This window comes from Rhopalosiphum padi, chromosome 2, assembly GCF_020882245.1.
Source record: "Rhopalosiphum padi isolate XX-2018 chromosome 2, ASM2088224v1, whole genome shotgun sequence".
Lineage (NCBI taxonomy): Eukaryota > Metazoa > Arthropoda > Insecta > Hemiptera > Aphididae > Rhopalosiphum > Rhopalosiphum padi.
In genome coordinates this window covers 13,534,507-13,557,141 of record NC_083598.1, presented here as the reverse complement: position 1 = coordinate 13,557,141, position 22,635 = coordinate 13,534,507, and the positions used below count along the sequence as shown (strand labels likewise).

At 27.4% G+C, this 22,635-nt stretch overlaps 2 protein-coding genes across 2 annotated transcripts; one reads left to right on the top strand and one right to left on the bottom strand.

Annotated features, from left to right (window-relative positions):
* The first annotated feature begins 4,615 nt into the window (after window positions 1-4,615).
* On the top strand, window positions 4,616-13,623 carry LOC132923163 (uncharacterized). The gene is made up of 13 exons (XM_060987005.1): window positions 4,616-4,959; window positions 5,518-5,706; window positions 6,067-6,183; window positions 6,263-6,451; window positions 6,672-6,878; window positions 6,945-7,093; window positions 9,730-9,826; window positions 10,025-10,213; window positions 11,485-11,601; window positions 11,663-11,851; window positions 12,765-12,968; window positions 13,248-13,396; window positions 13,483-13,623. The coding sequence occupies exons 1-13, from the start codon at window positions 4,882-4,884 to the stop codon at window positions 13,523-13,525; spliced, it is 1,917 nt and encodes a 638-aa protein (XP_060842988.1). The 5' UTR covers window positions 4,616-4,881; the 3' UTR covers window positions 13,526-13,623.
* Window positions 13,624-14,968: 1,345 nt separating this feature from the next.
* Window positions 14,969-22,341, bottom strand: LOC132921380 (uncharacterized). Its single transcript, XM_060984376.1, has 4 exons — window positions 22,079-22,341; window positions 17,837-18,396; window positions 16,379-16,515; window positions 14,969-15,758 (listed from the first exon to the last, which is right to left on the bottom strand). Exons 1-4 carry the CDS (start codon window positions 22,158-22,160, stop codon window positions 15,269-15,271), a joined length of 1,269 nt encoding a protein of 422 aa, XP_060840359.1. The 5' UTR covers window positions 22,161-22,341; the 3' UTR covers window positions 14,969-15,268.
* Between the last annotated feature and the right edge of the window lie 294 nt (window positions 22,342-22,635).

The following is a 22,635-nucleotide window of genomic DNA, read 5'->3' as shown; positions in this document are numbered from 1 at the left end:
TCTATTTCAGTATAACATTTAATACAAATTATTTGTAATTTAATTTAATTATTACTATTTAGTATGGATAACTTTTCCATTTATATATTACTATAATATATTAGCAGTTTTGCACTTATCACGACTTTTAAGTATAAAGATTAAAATTAATAAAATTATTACACTAATTTGTATCTATTTGAAATAATTTGTTATTATATTATGTTTGGTAGCTTATATTTTTATGTATTAATCAATATGCAAAATATACATATAATTTAATAATATGTTAAGATTTGAATAATCTATTAATTTAATTAATAATTAGGTAAGTACCCTGGAAATAGGAGCAACCTTTATAAATTTTTCATGGCATGTGTCATGTATAGAATATTTATCATTTAAAAATAAAAAAATAAATTTTAACAGTGGAAAATTTACATTAAAGTTAACTGATTGAAAATTACAAAAACTAAATAACACATTCAAGGCTAAATATTTTAACCAATAAAATCTTCATGTTGCATGCCTATAAATAATAAATGTAAAATTATCAGTAACTAATTAAACTAAATAATAAGAGATATGAAGGTTACTTTATCAACTAGACAACTAGTTATTAGTATTTATAGGAATTTTTTCTTTTTGTAATTATATTTAAATAATGGCTACTAATCGTATTAATTGGTATTTAGTAATCAATTATCAATAATCATTATACGTTTTTCATACATATAATTAAATTCTATGTTTTATTCATGTACATTTCAGATGTCCACATAACCGTGTTGAATGACTGAACAAATAATGCTTTTAAAATGCAACACTCAAATTTTTAAATAAATATAACCTAAATACCTAGAATTAAATTCAATTGAAATTGAAGATTATTTCAAATACTTTACTATAGATAGTATTTGCCATTTGGGTGATATTTTATTTTATAAGTATTTGAGTAATTACTCAAATACATTTTAAAAGTATTTTTTACAATACTGTCTACTTAGTTAACCAGTCATGGCCGTTTTCGACCAAAAACGTACGTTTCCCTTTTAGCCAAAACAAAAAGTTTAATATATCTTACCCTATAATTATAATATACAATTTATATTTTAAATAATATTTTATTTTCTATTTAAGTATTTAATAATATTATTATAATTAAAAAAAAAATAATAATAAATAGTATAAAATTATTATTATTGACAAAAATTATATATTCATAATCTTTTAATTAATCTTTGATTTTTTTTTTTTATAGAATAATAATAATGTATGTATCTATTTGGATCATTGTATCTTAAGATGTATATAAATAAATAAATATTTAGGTGTGATTTTGTAAACAAAGAATTGAGTTTTGCAAATTAAACTATAGGTATACCTAACTAATTGTTGTTGAAGATAATTATTTTTTCCCGGGTGGAATTGATAGGTTGTTTCGTGGCTAAATGCCTGTATGTTGTTTATAGACTACTCTGGCGGAATCAATATACGTAAATATGTTACTTTATAATCTATTATAAAAATATCTGACAGAATCGATGAAACTTCGTTTTTTGATACGGTAAAATTATTACGTAGGTAACTGTTCTTATACGGACATATGGATATGGTAGAAAATTGTTAAAATGAATATGATTTTTATGCTTCTATTTAAGACAATTGAGTAAGTTAATACCTACTTCAATGGACGATGAGTACCTAACTGTACGAACTTATGTGAATCACGGACTTTGTTACAGTTTCTTAAATATGAGTTCATTCCGCCTGCAACTAATTTTCTCAGGCAGAATAAAATATTATCCTGTCTTCAAATGTATCAATATACTTATTAGTTATTATGTTAAATCATTTCAAATTTAAACATCAACTCTTATTCCTTCACCTTCATATATCCACAGAACAATGGTATATCCATCTACAGTCTACACAATAACACGATACACGAACGTATAGATTCGTCGTTAGAGAAGCGTGCAGTCACCGTGGTCGTAATGGTATAGTATTGGTAGCAACGCCAAGTCACTACAATATCTTAAATTTTTTACATCTCCATTTGTGTAGGAACTTACATTCACCCATAAATTTATATATTTTGATATTTATATTATAATTATATGTAGGCATATTAACATATACATTATACATACCTATAGGTATAGCCGGTATAGGGTGTAGATACTATATCTATACTGATTACTGACTATACCTAAATATAAATATTGTATATTATTTTTATTACTTATATAGTTGTATACCTCTATCTATAGCCTATAAACTACAACTATATTATGTCTATATAGTGGTAATAAGACTATAATATAGTCTCTAAATCTAAACATTGAGAGTCCTTGAAAGTTGAAATGCATCCATTAAAATGTAATAATAATTTATTATAAGTAGGTATCTAGAATACGAATACATATAATTAAAATTGGTAGTTCTGTAAAATATTAAAATTATTGTGATGATGTGTTATTGTGTTAACCGAAACGATTAATTACCATGAAATATTTCGTGATATTAATAATAATTAATAACTGATAGATTGACTAATAGCCATAACAGGACGTAATGACTAATGTGGACGTATATAGTTACAAGTTTACAACTTAAAATAATCCAAGTGTATAACTAATAAAATACAAATCAAAAACTCATACTATTATAATTGTATTATATAATATATGTACCATGTACCTATATATTTTTATTGATACGTATTATGTATTGAATATTGATGTATATAAGTATATTGTATAATAATGATTAGTACACTTTCAATTATTAAAATTAAAAAAAATAACATATTATCTAATATCTACCTATATAGCGTAGTCCATTCGCTTTTTCTGTCAAATAAAACTAAAACTCAAAAACTAGCGTTAAATATTTAGGTTTAATCTTTGACCAACGATTAACGGGGAATGGTAAACTCCTACAAAAAATTAATACCTCTTGTATTGCTGTAAAAAAATATCAGTCTTGCAATATATTAACACATAAAATAAAAATTGTTTGAAAAATATAATAAAACAATAGTCAAAATCATTTAAGCTTAAAATAAAATTTTTTTTAAAAAAAAAATAATAAAAAATTCAATAAAACAGTACTTAGTCATAATCATTTACGACTTACGTATATTTTTATTTTTTAAGGCATACTTTGGAGATAAACTCAAAACGTGAAATTTCTCCTCATATATATTTATTTTTTGATTAAGTATGAATTGATATTTAGAAATTATTTTTGTCTGTCTGTGACTAACTTTACTGCACAAAACGGTGAAAGACGAAAAAGATTCATTAGACTAAACTAGATAAAAATTTCTATGTAGGAGATTACAATATCTTTGATTTTCAGGTAAAAATTTTAAAAGATATTAGTGTAGGAGTTTACATTTGGCCCGATTAACTTGGGGCTGAGCAAAAAAAACACAAAAATGTCTCTTACTAAATTTTAGACGAAATAAGTTTCTGTATCCACTTATATAGGTAAACATTCAAAACTACCTGAATATTAAATTGTTGCTTTACAAAACCCTTCCGAAGCCTATTTGGGCCTATGGTATCCAAATCCAATTATATGGGTAGCGGCAAACTAATCCGACGTTCCAATCCATATTATTATTTCGTATAATTACTAACGCGTCCTTCTATGTATCGAAACATAAAACTACACACAGATCTTGAAATACATAATACTTTCGTGGAAGTGACCAAATTCACTTAAAAGTGTTTCCGTTCTCGCCTTAATATATAATTACCAGAATTTACTTATATACCAATGCATTCAACTCAAAACTATCAATAAAAATTCCTACAAATTCACCGCAAAGACTTAATAGAGACACAGATACCAATATCACGATTTGGTTTAGCTAAACATACAGTAAAAAAAAAAAAAATACAAAATATATGTACCTAGGTATGTAACATAGTCTAACAAATTTTTATGGCGTTTGAGTGTTACTGCTGAGTGATGGCCGATGGGTAAGCTTTCATATTATAATGTATACCTTACCTGGCTTACCTATAATCATAAGCGGAAATTTGGTGAAATTACTAGGGGGGAGCCGGGAGGTGACTGAGCAATATATGCTCATTATTATTCATTACGCCTATATAATGCTAATACCTGTACTTTAAGCTTTCGGGGGAGCTTAGTTCCCTCAAGCCCCCCCCCCCCCGATTTCCACCTATGTGGCTATAATAATGACTACATTTTTGTTCTGCGCTCTCAATAGGTATGAGCATATTATGTACTAATGTACTTATTATATATAGTTATAACTTTATAAGTTATAGGTAACCGTTATTACAGATTGTATAATATATTCCAATGAATGTTAAAAAAAAACCTATAATATCTGAATATAATAAATTCAATATTATTATATTAATTAATAACAGTAATACAATAGAAGGATGTAAAAAGAATAATAAAAATATTAAATATATGAAATCAAGATAATATAGGTAGGTTAGGTGCACGGATAATATAATAAATTATATATTATTATTATATAATATACTATATAATGTTATATTATCCGTGGGTTAGATAATATTATGATAACTGATAATACACCAGATGAATACAAAAATCGTACAAGTGCCGAACTGCATAATTGATCTGTTATCAGTGTTATGTTATAAATAATAATTGGATGCCTATACAGTTATTCAAACTCAATTACTGGACTGATGAGTGATGAGTAATGAATATTGATTATTGACAGTTCTGCCTTTTGTATAAGTTACTCGGCATACATAACTTAAAAGTATAATACTGCTGTAACCAATACACATCCTAGTTTTTACATTTATAGTATTATATCCAATACTATACCTATTTCTTCTGTATTTTTTTAATTATCAGTTAATTACTTATTTTAATATGGCATCGAATTTGGTAAAAATGGTAAAGTTTAATAATGGTCAACTATATCCAATCTTAGGTTTGGGAACTTGGCAGGTAATATATATTTATTTACATCTACTTTTTTAATTATTACTGAAATACTGCCTAGTGCCTACATTATTTAAAAAATACTATTTCATAATTTTATTTTTTATTTTCAAGAAGAAGATTTATTAAAAATCTGTATTTTAAAAGTATACAATAAGCAAATGAAATAATAATGATACAAGTATAAGAGTAGACAGTAGCGCTGAACTCATATGTCATGTGAAGCGATTGTTTCACTTCTTAAATGGGTTGGTGGGTATAGGTGAGTCTTAGGGTTAATAAGTTAACAAAGTTAAATACCTACAGTATTACATATAAATGTTATAATTGTTGCGAAGTTAGAAGTCCATACCTGTATGTGTTTGTATATTATATTAGATGGTTGAAAAGTTTGGTGGGTGGGACAACAATTTTAAATTTTGCTTCATTAAAAAGTTTGAGTTCGGCACTACTGTAAGTAAGACGGGAGAGAGGAAAACATCCATTGGTGGCATCCTGGAAAATGTTTCATAGTTATAAGTTATAACTTAAAAGTAACACTATATAAAATGTTCATTTTTCTAGGCATCAGCAGTCATTGATGATTCTCAACACACTGCACTCATTAATGCTATAAAAAGTGCAATTGACATAGGATATCGTCATTTTGACTGTGCTGCCATTTATAACAACGAAAAACTTATGGGAAAGGCTATAAATGATAAAATTTTAGAAGGTGTTGTTAAAAGAGATGAACTATTTATCACTAGTAAGGTATGTTGTTGCAATATGTTTGTATAAATGATAATTATTTTGATGTGAATTAATCAATGTCTTGAAAAAAATTTAGAATTTTTTTATTAAATACTAATCTTAGCTAATATACTTAAATATTTAGTAAAATTATTAGCATAAAATTAAAGATTATATTTTGTAAGCATTTATTACCATAGTTGTAAGAAACAATTATTTGGTTGTAAATATTTTTATGAAAAAAATATATATAATTCTAATAAAATGATCATCACATACAAATCACAAAAAATAAATATATTATTAGTAAATTAAAAAATGTTTTAATTATGCTTAAAAATAATCAATTTGTAATCCTTAGATATTATTTAATTTGTTTAGCTTTGGAATGATAAGCATAGATCAGAACTTGTCGAAGAAGCATTGAAGAATACTTTGAATGATTTATGCTTGAGTTATGTAGATTTATATCTTATTCATTGGCCTTTTGGAACTAGTGTAAGTAATATTTTAAAATATCTATACACTTAAAATAACAATCTGTTTACCTATAATATTATTATGTTTTATTTTATAGGAAGATCCTAATGCTGCTGATAGTGAAGGACGATTATTAGGCTCTGGTATCTCCTATTTAGAAACTTGGAAAGCTATGGAAAGATGTGTTCAAAAAGGTCTCACAAAATCAATTGGAGTGTCAAATTTCAATATTAGACAGTTAAAAGATATTTTAGAAATAGCTACTATTAAACCAGTAGTTAATCAGGTAAACTAATGTTAAAACATGAATATATTATGATTTAAGTTCTATGATTAAGTTTGAGACACTTTTACATGGACTATAATTTTTATAATAATTATATTAAATCAATGGATATACACTATTTACTTTATTTAATCCATAAATATTTATTATGTTTATGAATGTACAAGTTTTAAATTAATAATATTAATGTAAACGATTGTAAAATTTTTTGTTATTTTAGGTCGAGTGTCATCCTTATTTAACACAAAATAAACTGAAAGAATTTTGTGAAAGTAATGGCATACTACTAACTGGTTATGCACCATTAGGATCAGCAAAAAGGTCATGGGCAGGACCAGAAGAAGATGCTATTTTAGACGAACCTATAGTAAAACAATTAGCTGATAAATATAAGAAAACTAATGCTCAAATATTAATAAAGTTCCAAGTAATAATATTGTATTAGATATTTATTTTAATTTGTTTCTAACTTTTATTGAATTAAAAAAAATAGATACAAAGAGGTGTTATAGTCATACCAAAATCATCCAATCCAAAGAGACAGAAAGAAAATTTTGATGTCTGGGATTTTGAGTTAACATTACAAGATATAGACTTACTTGAATCCTTGAATAAAAATGCTCGTTATTTTGAGTTTAATACGTAAGTTGAACATATTATTATTACATATTCTTAAACACAATATATTATAAAAAATTTATTGATCCTTTTTTTTTAGTGCAAAACATTTGAAAGATCATCCATTCTTTGATGAAGCTTAATTTGGATATTTGGAGATTAAAATTTAAAATCTACCGAAAACTAATATTACGGCGCTTATAAATATATTAAAAATACAATATTAATTAACTTACTTTATTAAACCATAATGTACAATTTATTAGTACAATAGTACACACTTGTTTTGTAAAATATATTTCTTTTTAGTGCTTATTTTTCTTTCTTTAAATTGACATTTTACTAACAAGTCTTGTTTTCTATTCATAAATTAATAAAAATTACCTAAACTGATATATTTATTTATTACTTTGTAAATTAAATACTAAGTATGTAATGATAGGTTCACTGAGTTCCGTCTTCTGTTTAAACCCAAAATAAAATTATTACCATTATATAAAACATTTATTAAATGAAGTAAGTGGTAGTGGTATTGTAAGTGATCAACCATAATTTATGCAATCTATATGTAATATGTAGTTCATTGGTGTCATAAGCTAATTAAAAAGAACACAAACAAATATGAACAAATCATTTACAAAAATATTATTACTACTATTACTATAATAATTAATCACAAAAAATTGTTTTGTACCATTTAGAAAATTATTGATAATTAAATCTTTTAATGGCTGCAAAGTCGCAAAGATCTTAACTATCTGTTCTTCTTGCAACTTTCTTTCAAGTTAAGAAAACATATAGAATATTTTTGTTTCTTAATACATTATAGACTTTTAATATATTGTGTATAAGCTCCAGTTTTTGAGTTGATTTAGCCATAGGTGTTCAAAGTTTTTACCATTTTTTTTTATACTGTATAAATAAATTGGTTAGTAATTTTAATTTTTTTTTAAATGTTGATTAGCTTTTTTAACTTCTTGAAATGTATTTGCCTAGGTTCCCAATTGTTTTTTATTTATTAAATTGATAATTTTTTTTTATTCATTTGTTTGGAGATTAGCATTTACCTTCATCCTAAGGTAAGCAATTAATAACCATTCATCAATAAACAAAATAATTTTTTGAATTTAAAAATCAAATTAGACTTAAAAGTTAATAACAATATAATATTTGATATAAAATATATATACCCACTATTATAACTAACTAAATATAAATTTTTTCAAAAATATATTATGTACAATGAGTGTTATAATAAGCATTTTTGTTAAAATAAAAGAATAATATATGACATGGACATACATGAAAAAAACAAATACCCAATGGCGATACTATAATTAAAATATTAATAATATAATAAATGCAACATTTTTGTAATAATCAATTCAGTCTATTATACCTATATTAATTAATAGGAAAATAAATTACTTTAATAGCGTTAAAAATATATCATTAGAAATACTTGTAGTCATATAATATGCTAATACAGATCATTTTCACTCATAATTGTTTTTGTATGCAATGAATCACTATTAAATTTAAATTTAATACATAAGTAGGTACATTACAGTGACTAACTCTGAACTCAATGGTGAAATAGACATTCAATGCCTACAGTACGACAGAGTGGTTACCTATTTTGAGTACTTATTTTCCTCCTTTTAAACTAATATTAATGCATCATAATATACTTCATGCCTTCATCCTTCTTATTATGTACTACACTACATTGTTTCAATGCTGAAAACTACAAACTTTCAGGTTATCTGCATCATATTTTATCTATATTATATTATAATAATTTAGTGATTATACACTGATTCATTCCACTCAGAATCTAGAAGCGTCATATTATACAAAAAATATTTTTTTTTAGGAGCCTAGGGGGTGTCACCGCGACCAAATTCTCTGCATCCTGGCATCGCCTATGTAGATAAATAAACTAACCAGTATATAAGTAAGTAGGTACATACATTTATGGATTTATATTATCACATTTCATATTTTGTTTTATATAATAAATTATAATGTTAATTCAGTTGAATCATTTAAATTTGGGGGACTATTAAAATTCGCATGTATGTACTGTGCGTATACTCCCTGAAATGTATAAAGATGAAATGGGATATATATTATACAAACCATTTTTGGGGGGGGGCTAAGCCCCCAAGTTTCTCCTCAAATTACACTTATGCTTAGAGCAATTTTGATTTTGGAACAATTTTAATGTATTTCAGTAGATCAAGAGATACTAAAGGGACTAAGGAGTGGTCCTATCACAGAATCCTATGTTTTTATTTAGTTTGATATTATTATTATCAAATTATCTTTTAAGCTAATATCAACATAATGCAGAATAAATTAAATATATTTATTCTATGATGCAACTGTAGACCATAGATAAAAAGTATTTGATCAGTTACTGTCTCATTGATCATCATTCATCAGTGAAGACGAAGGTTTTAAAGCAGTGCCTTATTATTTAACTTTTAGTTAATTAATTGTAATTATAGAGTAAGTTATACACATTAATTAACCTTATATAAATGTATTCATTAAGGAATTTAGCCTATATGGTGATCATATTTAAATAGAAATAATAATTTATGATTTCTTTCTTATTTTTAGCTTTTATTTCTTGTGTTTGAGACGTTTGAGTGATTTTTATATAATAATATGTCGTCATCTTCGTCAGTGAAAATGGTAAAATTCAACAATGGTCAACAGTATCCAATCTTAGGGTTGGGCACTTGGCAGGTAATTTAAAACACTGTTTAACTATTTATAGTATCATTTTTTTTTATTGTCCTCATCTTGTTTTCTTTATTTAAGAATCAAGTATTTACATTTTTGTATATATCTGTTTGAAAAAATTTTTTACGTTCATTATAAGTACCTTTATTATATTATACAGCATACTTATTGTAAACTAACTACATCATTATTACTTTTTAGACCAAACCTGGAATAAACGAATCTGAACAGACAGAGATTTACAATGCAGTAAAAAGTGCAATTGATATAGGATATCGTCATTTTGATTGTGCAGCCTTTTACAACAATGAAAGTTCCATTGGAAAGGCTATTGCTGAAAAAATCAAAGACGGAGTCGTAAAAAGAGAAGAATTATATATTACTAGTAAAGTATGCACCATTGTACCTTTAAACAATATTATGATATTATTAATACTTAATTTATTGTTTAATTCTAAATCATAGTATCACTTGATTTAAAATTAAAAATATTTTATTTATTATTTTTTCCAATTAATGAAAACCACAATAATTAAAACTCTTTTAGGTACTAAATACCAAAATTAAAAAATCATTATATATAGTCATTGTACAATTAATATACATCCTATAGAATATGATATAAAATACCCAACAAGTTATTTCAGTCACAATCAATACAAGAATGTCCTGTTTCAGTTTTTTTTTACCTATTTTATATAACATTATAAATAAAGAGCAGTACATTTTTTTTTATCATGAATAATAATAGTTTCTTTGTACCTAAAAAATATAATATATACAGTAGACATATTAATATATTACATCATTACATTTACAATTACACTAAATTGCTGCTGTGTTTAAAAAAAAAAAAAAAAAAACCAAGAAATAATTGAATGATTACATTACTGATAATTTTTTCATCTTATGATTTAATAATAGGGTAATTAATTGATAATTGTAATATTTACCTAGATGCCATAGTTTAGGTCTTAAAGACAATGCAAATTTATATGTTATTAGCATGAGCGGAACTACGGCTTTGGTCAACTGGGCCATGGTCCAGGCTAATTGGCTCCATATTAATGTATATATTTGCTAAGAACATATTATTTTAAATGTAATAAAATAAATTACTTATGTTATACGCTTGTATTATAATAAAAAAACATTGGTTTTTCCTATCACCCTCCACCCTTTATTGTGGATATGATAGGTGCAAAATGACTTTTACGAGTGGCCTAGTCTAATAAAAATGTCTAGTTCCACCTATGGTTATTAGATATGTATAATAGATGCAGATTATTGTCTTATCTTCAATGTGAACCTTCCTTTTAATAGTATTTTTATATGACTTGATATAAGTTTTTTTAAATTTATATTTTGGTTACCACTTTTAGTGGTGTGCCAAAGTAGGTTTATTGGCAGATGACACTAGATCAAAAGTGGTGAGTGAGTTGGTAGGTACCGGAAACGGATTTAGTGTGATGAAAAAATATTAATTCAAAGTTGTGGCTATATGGGTGGTCAAATGGTAGTTTGCCTCAGGTCTGAAATTTGTTTAGCACACTACCGATCACCTAAATTTATATTTTTTTCTTTTACACAAATATTTTTGTTTAGTTATTATATATAATTTAATATATTAAATTAATGTATCCAAATTTTTATTTGTTTAGTTATGGAATAATAAACATAAACCTGAAGAAGTAGAAGTTGCATTGAAGAATAGTTTGAATTTACTAGGTTTAGATTACCTAGATTTATACCTTATTCATTGGCCAATTGCAACTACTGTAAATAAATTATTTTTAACTATTGTGTATCTTTTAAAATTAATTTCTTTTATAATTTTAGGAATATCCAACTGCTACAGACAGTGAAGGGCGGTTTATTGGTACTGATGATTCTTATTTAGACACATGGAAGGCTATGGAACAATGTGCCAAATTAGGATACACAAAATCAATAGGAATTTCAAATTTTAATATTAAACAAGTGAAAGAAATTTTAGAAATAGCAACAATAAAACCGGTTATTAATCAGGTATCTACCTAATAGTTACTGGACAAATCATTACATTTAAAAATTGTTTTTAACTCAGCACAGTTAACCAACATTTTCAAAAGTGTTTAACAATATTATTGTTAATAAATCACGCATTGTCACTGTATCCATCATTATTATATTTTGAGGTACCATGTTGCTCTATTGAATTTACTAACTTAGCATTAAAAATATTTAAATTATTTTTAGTTACCTAAAGTGATAGTTAGAAAGAATTCTCATAATTTGACATTTAACCTAAAGCAATAGTGTGATGGACCATCACTGATGGTATGTTAAATCATATTAAATATAAACAATTTTTTTAGTTATAAAAAAATCATATTACATGATTATAGGTATGCTCTTAATTATCATTAAGCAAATAAATAAATTGATTAACTTTTAATTTTTTTCCACAATACCCTTAAACTCATTATCGTATAATAAATAGATTTTTTTTTTACTTAAAATCAGGTACTTGGACCTAATCAAATGCACTGAATGGTATATAAATGAGTTAGTTATCTACAAACTCATACAATACATGAATAATTAGTAATGAGCATTTCACGACAGACTTATTATGATAGACAGTAGACTCATATAATATACTTTAGTTTGTACCATGCCTTAAACGGCTTGAACCGCACCTTTATCTTTATGCCACCACCGATAACAATTGATTCAAATTATTGATTAAAAGTGATAATAATATTAGTTCAAATAATTGAATAATTAAATAAAAATGAGAGAAAAAAATCTTTTTAGATGAATAAAATTTAATTTCAATTTTGTTATTATACTAATAAATAGTTACAAAATACAAATTAATTATTAAAATTTATATCTCTAAAATTGTAATTTATTATAAATTATAATACATTTAATAGCTATTAATGTTATGTTTTAGATTGAAAATCATCCTTATTTAACTCAAAATAAACTTAAAGAAGTTTGTGAGAGTAATGGAATATTATTAACTGCTTACGGACCTTTAGGATCACCTTACAGAGGTGCAAACTCAAAAGGATTAATACTTTTAGATGAGCCAATTGTTAAGCAAATAGCCAACAAATATAAAAAGACCAATGCTCAAATATTATTAAGATTTCAGGTAATGAAGTACTAAATTTTATTTTTTAGAAGAACAGATTTATATTCTTATTTTATTTCTATGATTGTTAGAAAACTTAATTATGTTTTATTATCATATGGCGTATAGTATTTTTTAAATTCTTGGCTTGTCGCATGTCATAAATATTTCAATCGGAGTAGCTTATTAATATTAGTTCCAAACAACAACTGGTGTATATACTTACATATAACTCTAGCCTCAATTAATGCTTTTAATTTACAAATCCTTTCATTAAATTTTTTGTATTATTAAATTAAGGTTCAAAGAGGTGTTATAGTCATACCAAAATCATCTAATTTGGAAAGACAAAAAGAAAATTTTGATATCTGGGATTTTGAGATGAACAAGGAAGATATGGATTTACTGGAGTCATTAAACCAAAATTTACGTTATGTTATTTTCAAACCGTAAGCTGAAATAATATATATAATATTGTATATTTAATTTTTCAAATTCTAATATTTTAATTTAAAATATATTTCTTTTTTTTTAGAGGAATGCACTTGAAAGACTATCCATTTAACGAGGAACCATAAACATCAGTGATAACTAAACTGATAAAAGCAATGATCTGATATTGTAATAATTGAAATAAGAAATACAAAAATATATTTAATTTGTCTTTTAAAATGAATCTATGAGACTTAAACATTATACTAATATGTAAAAATATCCAAATTTAAAAATAAGCAAGATAATTACAGAGGTTCGGTGTTTGGAAAAATTATATTACTTTGGTGGTTGATGGTTTATTATTATTATAAATTTGAAGGTTGTGAAAAATCATATACCTACCTATTGACATATGCCCATATGTAATAGCCAATAGCTATATTATGATTACTTAAACATTTTAAGATGCTCATTAAAATAATTTATGCCCATACATACTACCTTGAATGGAACATATTCCTTTGATTTAGTTAAATATTGAAATATATCGGAAACAAAATTTCCATATTATTGAAAGTATGATAGTTATTTTTTATTTCTTATTGCGTAATGCACATTAAATAGAAATAATAAAAAGAGTTTTATTATTATAAATCTGTATTTTAAAATATTATGAATGATTGTCTTTTTTATTATTTAATTCTGTTTCTCTTTTAATCAAATTAATAACAAAAAATATAATGTCAAATTAAAAACATTATTTATGTTAGTGGTTATAATTAAATCAGTGGTTTACCATAAATAATAGTAAACAATATTATTTGTTATTAGAAAAAGTAGGTAAAAATATAAAATAGCATAGATAGAAAACGAGAAAATTCCTTCTCAAATATTTTCTCATTAGTCGATACAATACCCATACTTTAATTATGGTAGTGGAATAATACATGGAATCTCTTATTTATTTTTCAAACTAATCACGAAAGTATACTTAAATTTAGGTTGCATAACATACTAAAAATTAAAATATACTAATTTTCAAAACATTTTGGATTGTAAATTTTAAAGGATCAAAAAAGGTCTCTTTTTATATGTGCAATTTCAAAATAATGTTTGTTTCTAACATTGAAAAATTCAATTGTACCAATTGTGATTGTGGTTAATTGCAGACAGCAGTACTGCACATTGAAGTATTTAAGGAAATTCAAACTATGAATATTCATTATTCATACATAATTATTGCCGACTTGCCGACTACTAGGTATGTCAAAATGACAAATTTTCCGACTAAAATGAACCAGGTATCTTAAGTAGTGGTGGGGGGTGTTATACCCCACACGCCCCCTACTAAATCCGGCCCTGAGTCCAGCGGAGTAGATAGTAGGTATTTATAAAATACCTTAATATTATATTAATATATTATCGTGTACCTATTTAACTCTGAATTTCTTCAAAATTATATGCATTACATACTTTAATTCCGTATAGCGACCGAATATCATGTTTTTAAACCTACACCTACTTACCTTTTATTTGCTCATCTTTATTATTATTATTATAAAATATGATAATAATTGAATGTACTGTTTAATAACTCCTTAAATATTCTTTAATAATAATACACTGTATTAATTTACTATACAAAGGTGTAACGATATAATTGCTATAATTAGATAGGTAGGTATTTAATAATAATATGTAACGTATTCATTTTTTGTCGACCGATAATGATTGTAACAATATGCTTATGTCCATTGAAAAGAGACGAAAAAAGCTTTTATGTCGTCCATCATCGCCAAAACGTCAACGGATAATGTTTAGGTATAAGTAGGTAACTATAATATATAGTATATGCGATGTCGTAGTTGGGGTTTCGGGTTTTCCGATCACATTAGCGGTCGATACACGATTGGGTCCAGCTCGCCGTAAACCTTTTCGAACGACTCTTTGGTACAGCAGTAGATGAGCCCATTGTTGGCGTCCGGTTCGGGGTCGTCGTTCGCGTGACCGTTGTCCTGGTAACCGCGTCCATGGTATCCGTCCGGACATATGTTCGGACATAAGTACACGCTGTCGTCGATCTTCTTGTACGGGTTGTTGAGACCGATGTACACGATGCCGTCCGCCGCGTCCACGTCGTAGTACAGCTTCCAGTAGAACAGCGGCACGGGTATGCTGTCGGGCAGGTCGAGGTGCAGTGGTTGCTGGACGTCGTCCACGTCGGCCAGCGTGCACACGTCGTACGTGCCGGTGACGATCACGTGCCTGGACGTGCCGTTGTCCTTGTCCAACTTGGACCGGGTCGACTGCTCCAGATCGGCCCACATGTCGCCGTTAAAGATCTGCCACTGCGGGGCTACGTTCGCGTAGTAAAACCTATACGCGTGCGCGTAATATTATAAACGTTTATTATTATGTATTTATATGGGGTAAGTCGAGTAGATATTATGTCACGTACTCTATAATAGGTACACTCTGACCCGCGAGAGAAGTAAACCGTTTTGCGCCGCATGTCGACCGACGCCAACGTTGTTGGTAGATGTGTGTCTGCGTTTTAATTTGGACACGGTTTACTTCTCTAGTGGCAGGAATATATATAAACACCTAGGTGTTATCGTATTAAGATCTAAATTTTTTCTGCGAGGGGGGGGGTGTAGGTTGAATTTAGAAATTGGGTGTCCGCAACTGGATCAAAAAATGATATAATTTCACAAAATATCATCACGACCAAAACAATTTGGGGTTGAGGCCATATAGTAGTTGTTGGTTGAATTTGTTACGCTGTTTTAGAAATTGTATGGGATTAAGATCTATTTACAATATTAGATCTTAGTTACGCGAAATTCGTTAGGTTCTTGGGCCACTAGGTTTTTTCGAGTCTCTGAGTACAACCGTTTTTTACTGACCATAACTCTGTAAGTACCTACCTTCTTATACTCGTATACCGTAAATTATTTCTACTGTGTTAATGTTAGTAGTTACGTCGTATTACTTACGTTGCAGTTTGTTCATAAGCGAAGAAGAAGTCAGCTTTGGCTGTGTAATGGCCGCGGGATAGCGAGTGGCGGTTATCATTTCTTATGTACTTATCTGCAAGTTTGTCCGATCTGAGAATTTGCGCCACCGTTTTTTTCTAAAGCAATACATTTTTTATTCAAACAAATAATTTGAAAATTTAATGCAAGGTTCGTCATAAGTTTTTATTATACTCGTAACTATATAAAAATATTAAAGATACAAAGTTGAGATTTTGTGGCTTATTTAGTTCCTTAAATTGAAGGATTTTTAAAGTACTGACTACTAATTAATGGACATTTAAATCAAAACAAAGTTAAATTTTTCTGATTAAATTATAAACAGTTTAATTTACTTTTAATATTAATCGAAAAATATACTATCATTCCGCCATCTAATCCTACTTAATAGAATAAAAAAGCTAATTACCATAGCCAAGAAATTGGCAGTTACAATGTACCAATGGGCTATGTACCAATCTGTATGTAAAATAATTTAAATTGTAAAATATATAAACTTACGATATATTTAATTATATAATATTATTATAGTTATAGCAAATTATTGATGTATGTAACTTGTATAATTTTATAAAAACTGAATAAAAATAAAAATATACTTAACATTTAAACATTATACCAAAATTAAGTTTTTGTTTCAAATTAATGTATTAATATTTCATATAATATGTTCTAATAATATTTTTTTAAATATTTAAGTAAGTAGATGTTTTGTTTTGTTTTGTTTATTTTATATTTATATTTAGGTATAGTAGATAATAAGTATTTAGTACTTAGTAGGCTTTTTTGGCCATGGATTTTTTTTTTATTTGTATCCAGTCCAAAAATAGATCTATGTTTAATTTACTGTTTGTTATTTAACTAGGCACTTAAAATTTACATTATAAAAGTAAAAATAAACATTTTAAAGGTACGTAACCTTGCTATAGGCGAGTCATACAGATCTCTGACATTTTAATTTCTATTTTCAAACAGTTACATAAGCGTAATCATAAAACGTATACCTACTAACATCTTTAAAAAAACATTATTGCCAAAACCGTCAACAGCTGATTACGAAAACAAATGAATTTTGGTTAAAGTGGAATTCCTTTAATTGTGTCCTGGCAATAGACGGAAAGCGTATAAGAATTCGATTTCCAAAATCTCTGGGTTCTTATATTTTTTAATTAAAAATAATATTTTTAAATTTGTCTTCTTGCAATGGTTGATGCCAATTATTATAAATTTGTTGTAATTGATGTGGGACTGAGAAGGTGACAGTGAAATATTTTTGAAATCGAGTTTAGGGGAAAAAATATTATGGATGACCCTTTTAGATTTCCAGTAAAAAAAAACAACTACCAATGTCAAATAAAGTGTTACCGTGTCAAAGTGTTACTACAGGTCGTCACGAAATCCTTCTGCATTTCTTATTACCTGTTCTTTGAAAGTGTATTTCTTGTTCACGTCTGTTTTGCCGTACAACTCCTTGGAATTGATGAAGGCCGGTCGCTTGCTGTACTTCTGGTGATTGTCGTAGTACGGCGCCCGGGCGTCATACCACGAGTACAGGCTGTTCTTGGTCGATTTGTCGAAGCACATGCTGTACAGCTGAAGGAACGCTCGATCGGTCTGGAAACCTACCGCGGCCACGGTGTAGTTGGCCGACTGGCACAGGTCGCCGGTGACCCGAAGTTCCGACTTGGGCATGCCATCGCACCGGAAATCCGCGTACCGGTACGTCTTTCCGCGGTATGTGAGTTCGTCGTCGCCGACGCACGTGACCAACGCATCGGCGCTGCCTTCACGCCGTATCGCGTCCGACGCGAATTTGGAAGTACCGCATGACAGCTTGAAACTACGTCCGCTCTTCACGTTCAGCCTGCCTTTGGCGTCCGGATAGATGATAGCGTACCGCTTGCCGTTGCTCGTGAACGGTATGGGCATTTTGGGTGCGTCGCTATCGGCCACCTTTAGCAAACAGTCGCTGTTTCCAACTATATTATGATATACAAATAATGTATCGTATTAGTATTAATATTACCACGTTGTTCGTACATTACAAACAAATTATTATGATATTATTATTATGCGCGTATAAATACGAAATAGTGAAGTGAACTAGGCGAAGTTGATTTTTTGCAGTTATCGATAATATAAAATTATAAAAATTATTCTTACCTACCTATATATTATATTTACAAAATCGTTTAGTTATTAATTTATTATGTTTCTTTAAAGTAGTTATATTCTCACTTAGATTATTTTTTTTATTATTATATAATAGTACTTTTTGTCGTATCTAAGTGAAAATGAACAGTCGACATAAAATTATACACAAATAATATTATACCTGTTTTTATGCATATATTTGGATATATTCTCTTTTTTTAATTTAAAATAAGAAAAAAATTATATTTTAATATTTAAATACATTTTTTTTTAAATACAGTGGGAGAAAATTTCATATCCGCAGAAAATAGCTGGGGACCAATAAGGGGGAGATTAATTTACCTACGCCTTACGTTATATTGGGGTTCAAGTTATAAAATATTTCTTCCGCGCGAAAATGTTTTGCTATTATTTTTATTTGTTCATATGGCCACGTTTAGTCTTGCAGTAAAAGTACTCGATTATATACAAATATCATTACATAAAAAATAAAAAGAATTTATAAAAAAAATATTGATATTATTAATTATTATAGATGCGTGAATAAATTAATTATGGGGGCATATTATAGAGCATTAATGGAAAGGAAATTATCAATATTTTCAAGTTCGTGACGTCGTCGCACATCCAGATCCAGATTGGACGCTCCTGAATGACCTAAATTTATTACAGGTCCAAGCATGAACAATAATGAATAATCGTAGTCTTGGATCAATTAATCTTTCAGTCAAAAATCCAAAAAAAAAGTAAATGTTAAAAGGATGTCTGCGCACTGTTTGTTTTCTCTTTCTGGCCCATACGCAACATAGATAAAACGAATTTACGCAGTACCATTTTTTTTTATGTTTTTGAGTAATCTAAGAGTAAAATCACTCATTACAAGAATGATAGAGAATAATATTTTTGAGGGTATAACATATTGATTTGTCTAAATATTGTTTCAAAACAATTTAAATATCACTTAAATTTTAGAATATTATTTTATTATTTTGAAAGTCGAATACAAAATCAAATAACAATAAAATATAAAACCGATATGTCATTCCCTCAAAAATATTATCCTCTATAATTTCTGTAAAAGGTGATTTTACTCTAAGTCTATACTCAATAATTATGAAAATAAAATGAATTTAGGTGAAAGCGTTTTATCTATGTTGCGCGTGGGTTTGAGAGAGAAAACAAATATTGCGCTGACATCCTCTTAATTATTAATTATTGTACTACACTTCAAGAGTATATTTTCTAAGTAAAATAAGAACAAAGCCACTATACTTACTAAGCTAATATTTAGTGAAAAATACCTAAAATATTTTATTATATTATATACAAATTTTAGACAATATTTTTTTAATTATAATATATAATTTATTAATTTGGAAGTGCCACAAAGATTTGTATGCAGTGTAACCTGTGTTCGCGTATCATTAAAAAAGTAATATGAATTTATACGAAAAAAAAATTATTTTTACACTGCTGTGCCGTTGAATTATTATTTATTAATGGTAATATTTTTGTTGTATCGAAAACTTGTTGATAATCGCTTAGTTTTGTAGTTACGATAACTTCAATGTATTCAGTACCTATTAATCATATACGTGTTAACTGTTAACTACATAATTTTCAGTATAATATTATATAAGTAGTGTTAAACTGTTAATAAATTATAACGTATGATCGCGGTGATGGTCAAACTAGGCACCATCTCCGCAGTTATTGGAATCGTATAATATATAATATTCATACCTTCTTTATACCTATCGGTGTTGTTTTTTTAGAATGTATATACGTTATAACCGCGTATTTTTTTATGCGTTAAACAATTCCCGAAAACGCCTTATCTAAAAACACACGTATATAATAGAAACTTATTTCCTACGATGTGTATATAATATATACGTACATATATAATTATGTTACAAATGTATGATATTAACTACCTACATATAATGCCATTATCGAATTACGGTTAAAATTACTCATAATCGGATTAAAATTTATTTCTAGGTATACGTATCGGGTGAATCATTAGCATTTTAGAAAACAGTATAATAATAATAAACATTAATATTAATAATAATAATTATAATATGTTATACCTTTGTCACGGCGGCACACTATTTTGTAAACGGGTTAATAAAGCTTTTAATCACTAACCTAACCTAACCTGCTGGGCTTGGTTCAACAATTGCCGAGCCTTTGTCGGAAACCGCCGGTACCTATTTATTATATGATGCAATATAATGTTATATGTTATTTAAGGTCATCTTATATAGTTGACTTGTGGGTGCTAGAAAGGTTTCGCGTTTAAATGTTCATTGTTGTAAATGATGTGAAATTCTCTATACGTAAAACTCGTAGGTATAACAATGCAACTGTAAAGGCATTATCATTTTGAAAGAGAAAATTATACATACATATTTTATTTATTTTTTTTTAACGAGCGAAAGATTAAAGTTATCTTATATATACTAAATATCGATATGACGGCAGGCATATAGTTATATAGGATATTGAATATAAATATAGTAAAAATATTCGGTACAATTAAAATTATTTATTTGTGTTTAATTTATTTTTTTACCCATTTTTGTCAAACGATTGTAATTGTCAAGTTTTAGTGTAATATAAGTATAAGTATAAAAACAATTATAAGTTTAAACTATAACACGGTGAATTGCTGTAAACATATTATAGGTATTGTGTATTATTATTACCTATTCTTATTTCTTAATACAATCTGCAGTTGGCGTCAGTTGCATATAAACAGACGAAAAAACTAAGACATTGTTGTCTTGGTACACGGAAATAAAAATTATCTAATATAAATTTGACTAATTGATTAGGCAATATATGTTTATTTATATACATTTAATAATACGGCTATATACAATATATACCTATAATATGTCCTATATTATGTTTTACTTAAGTACTTGAAGCTGATACGGTTACTATGTTTTGTGTAACTATTATCTACATAATATATTAATAATTAATATACCTATTAAAATAATATATTTTAATAGCTTTATAATGTTATTTTTTTGGTTTTGGCAGAGGGAATTGGCAAAGGGGTACCGGAAAAGTACCTTTGGATCTTTTTGGTAAATACTCTCTTAGATATACGTATTGGAAAGAAAATTTAATTTAATTTTAATGTCTGTATTAATTTGCCGCTGTTCGTCATTACGTAAATGTTGAAAGGATATCTTCATCACTAGTAAATGTTTAGTGGACCAACATCGAAATTGTTTTAAAGTAGAAATACAGTATAGAGAGTATCATTCAATGCAATTTTAATATAAAAATAACCTATCCGGAATTTTATGATTATAGGTTACGAGGAAACCACAGCTACTGAAATAGATCAAAAAGTTAGAATATTATCAAAAATGAATAGAAACAATTGGCGCTTTAGATAATTGCCTGCATATGTTAATCAAACTCTGCCTGGAATGTGTTATACATTAAACTTTATTTATACAATATAATATATAGGTACTTTACCCAGAACTTTATAGCCATAAGTAGTTGATCGCAGACACGAACAAATGACTAAACATACTGCAGTAAATGCAATTGAATGCATTGTCACGCGTGTATGTTATTAGGCCTTATTTTTTAACACGTCTGAACACAGTCTTGGGCCTGATCCTTGTATATGGCTGGTCTTCTGCTTGGTGTCCTGGTACAATCGCGTCTCCGAGTCACTTGGGTCAGCTAACTCTGCTGCAGACAACCAGTGAATAGATTATGCGTTTGATGTGAACTTATAGATACCTATTATATACCTATTCAAATTCAGTAATGTATACCGTTTTCAATCTTATCACCGATACATAAATAAATTATGTTATAAGTGATTCGGTAAATAATATGTGCTATTATGGAACGATTTACTTCTGCAGAAGTGGTGCAATAAGTTATAAGTGGCTCTAATTGTATATGTTATATAGGATATAACTGTCACGCTTTCAAGTGGTTATAACTTTACTTTTAAAAATTTACTAATTAATTTTAGGGAGGCACCTATATAATCTTTCTAGAGGGAAAATTAATTTTTT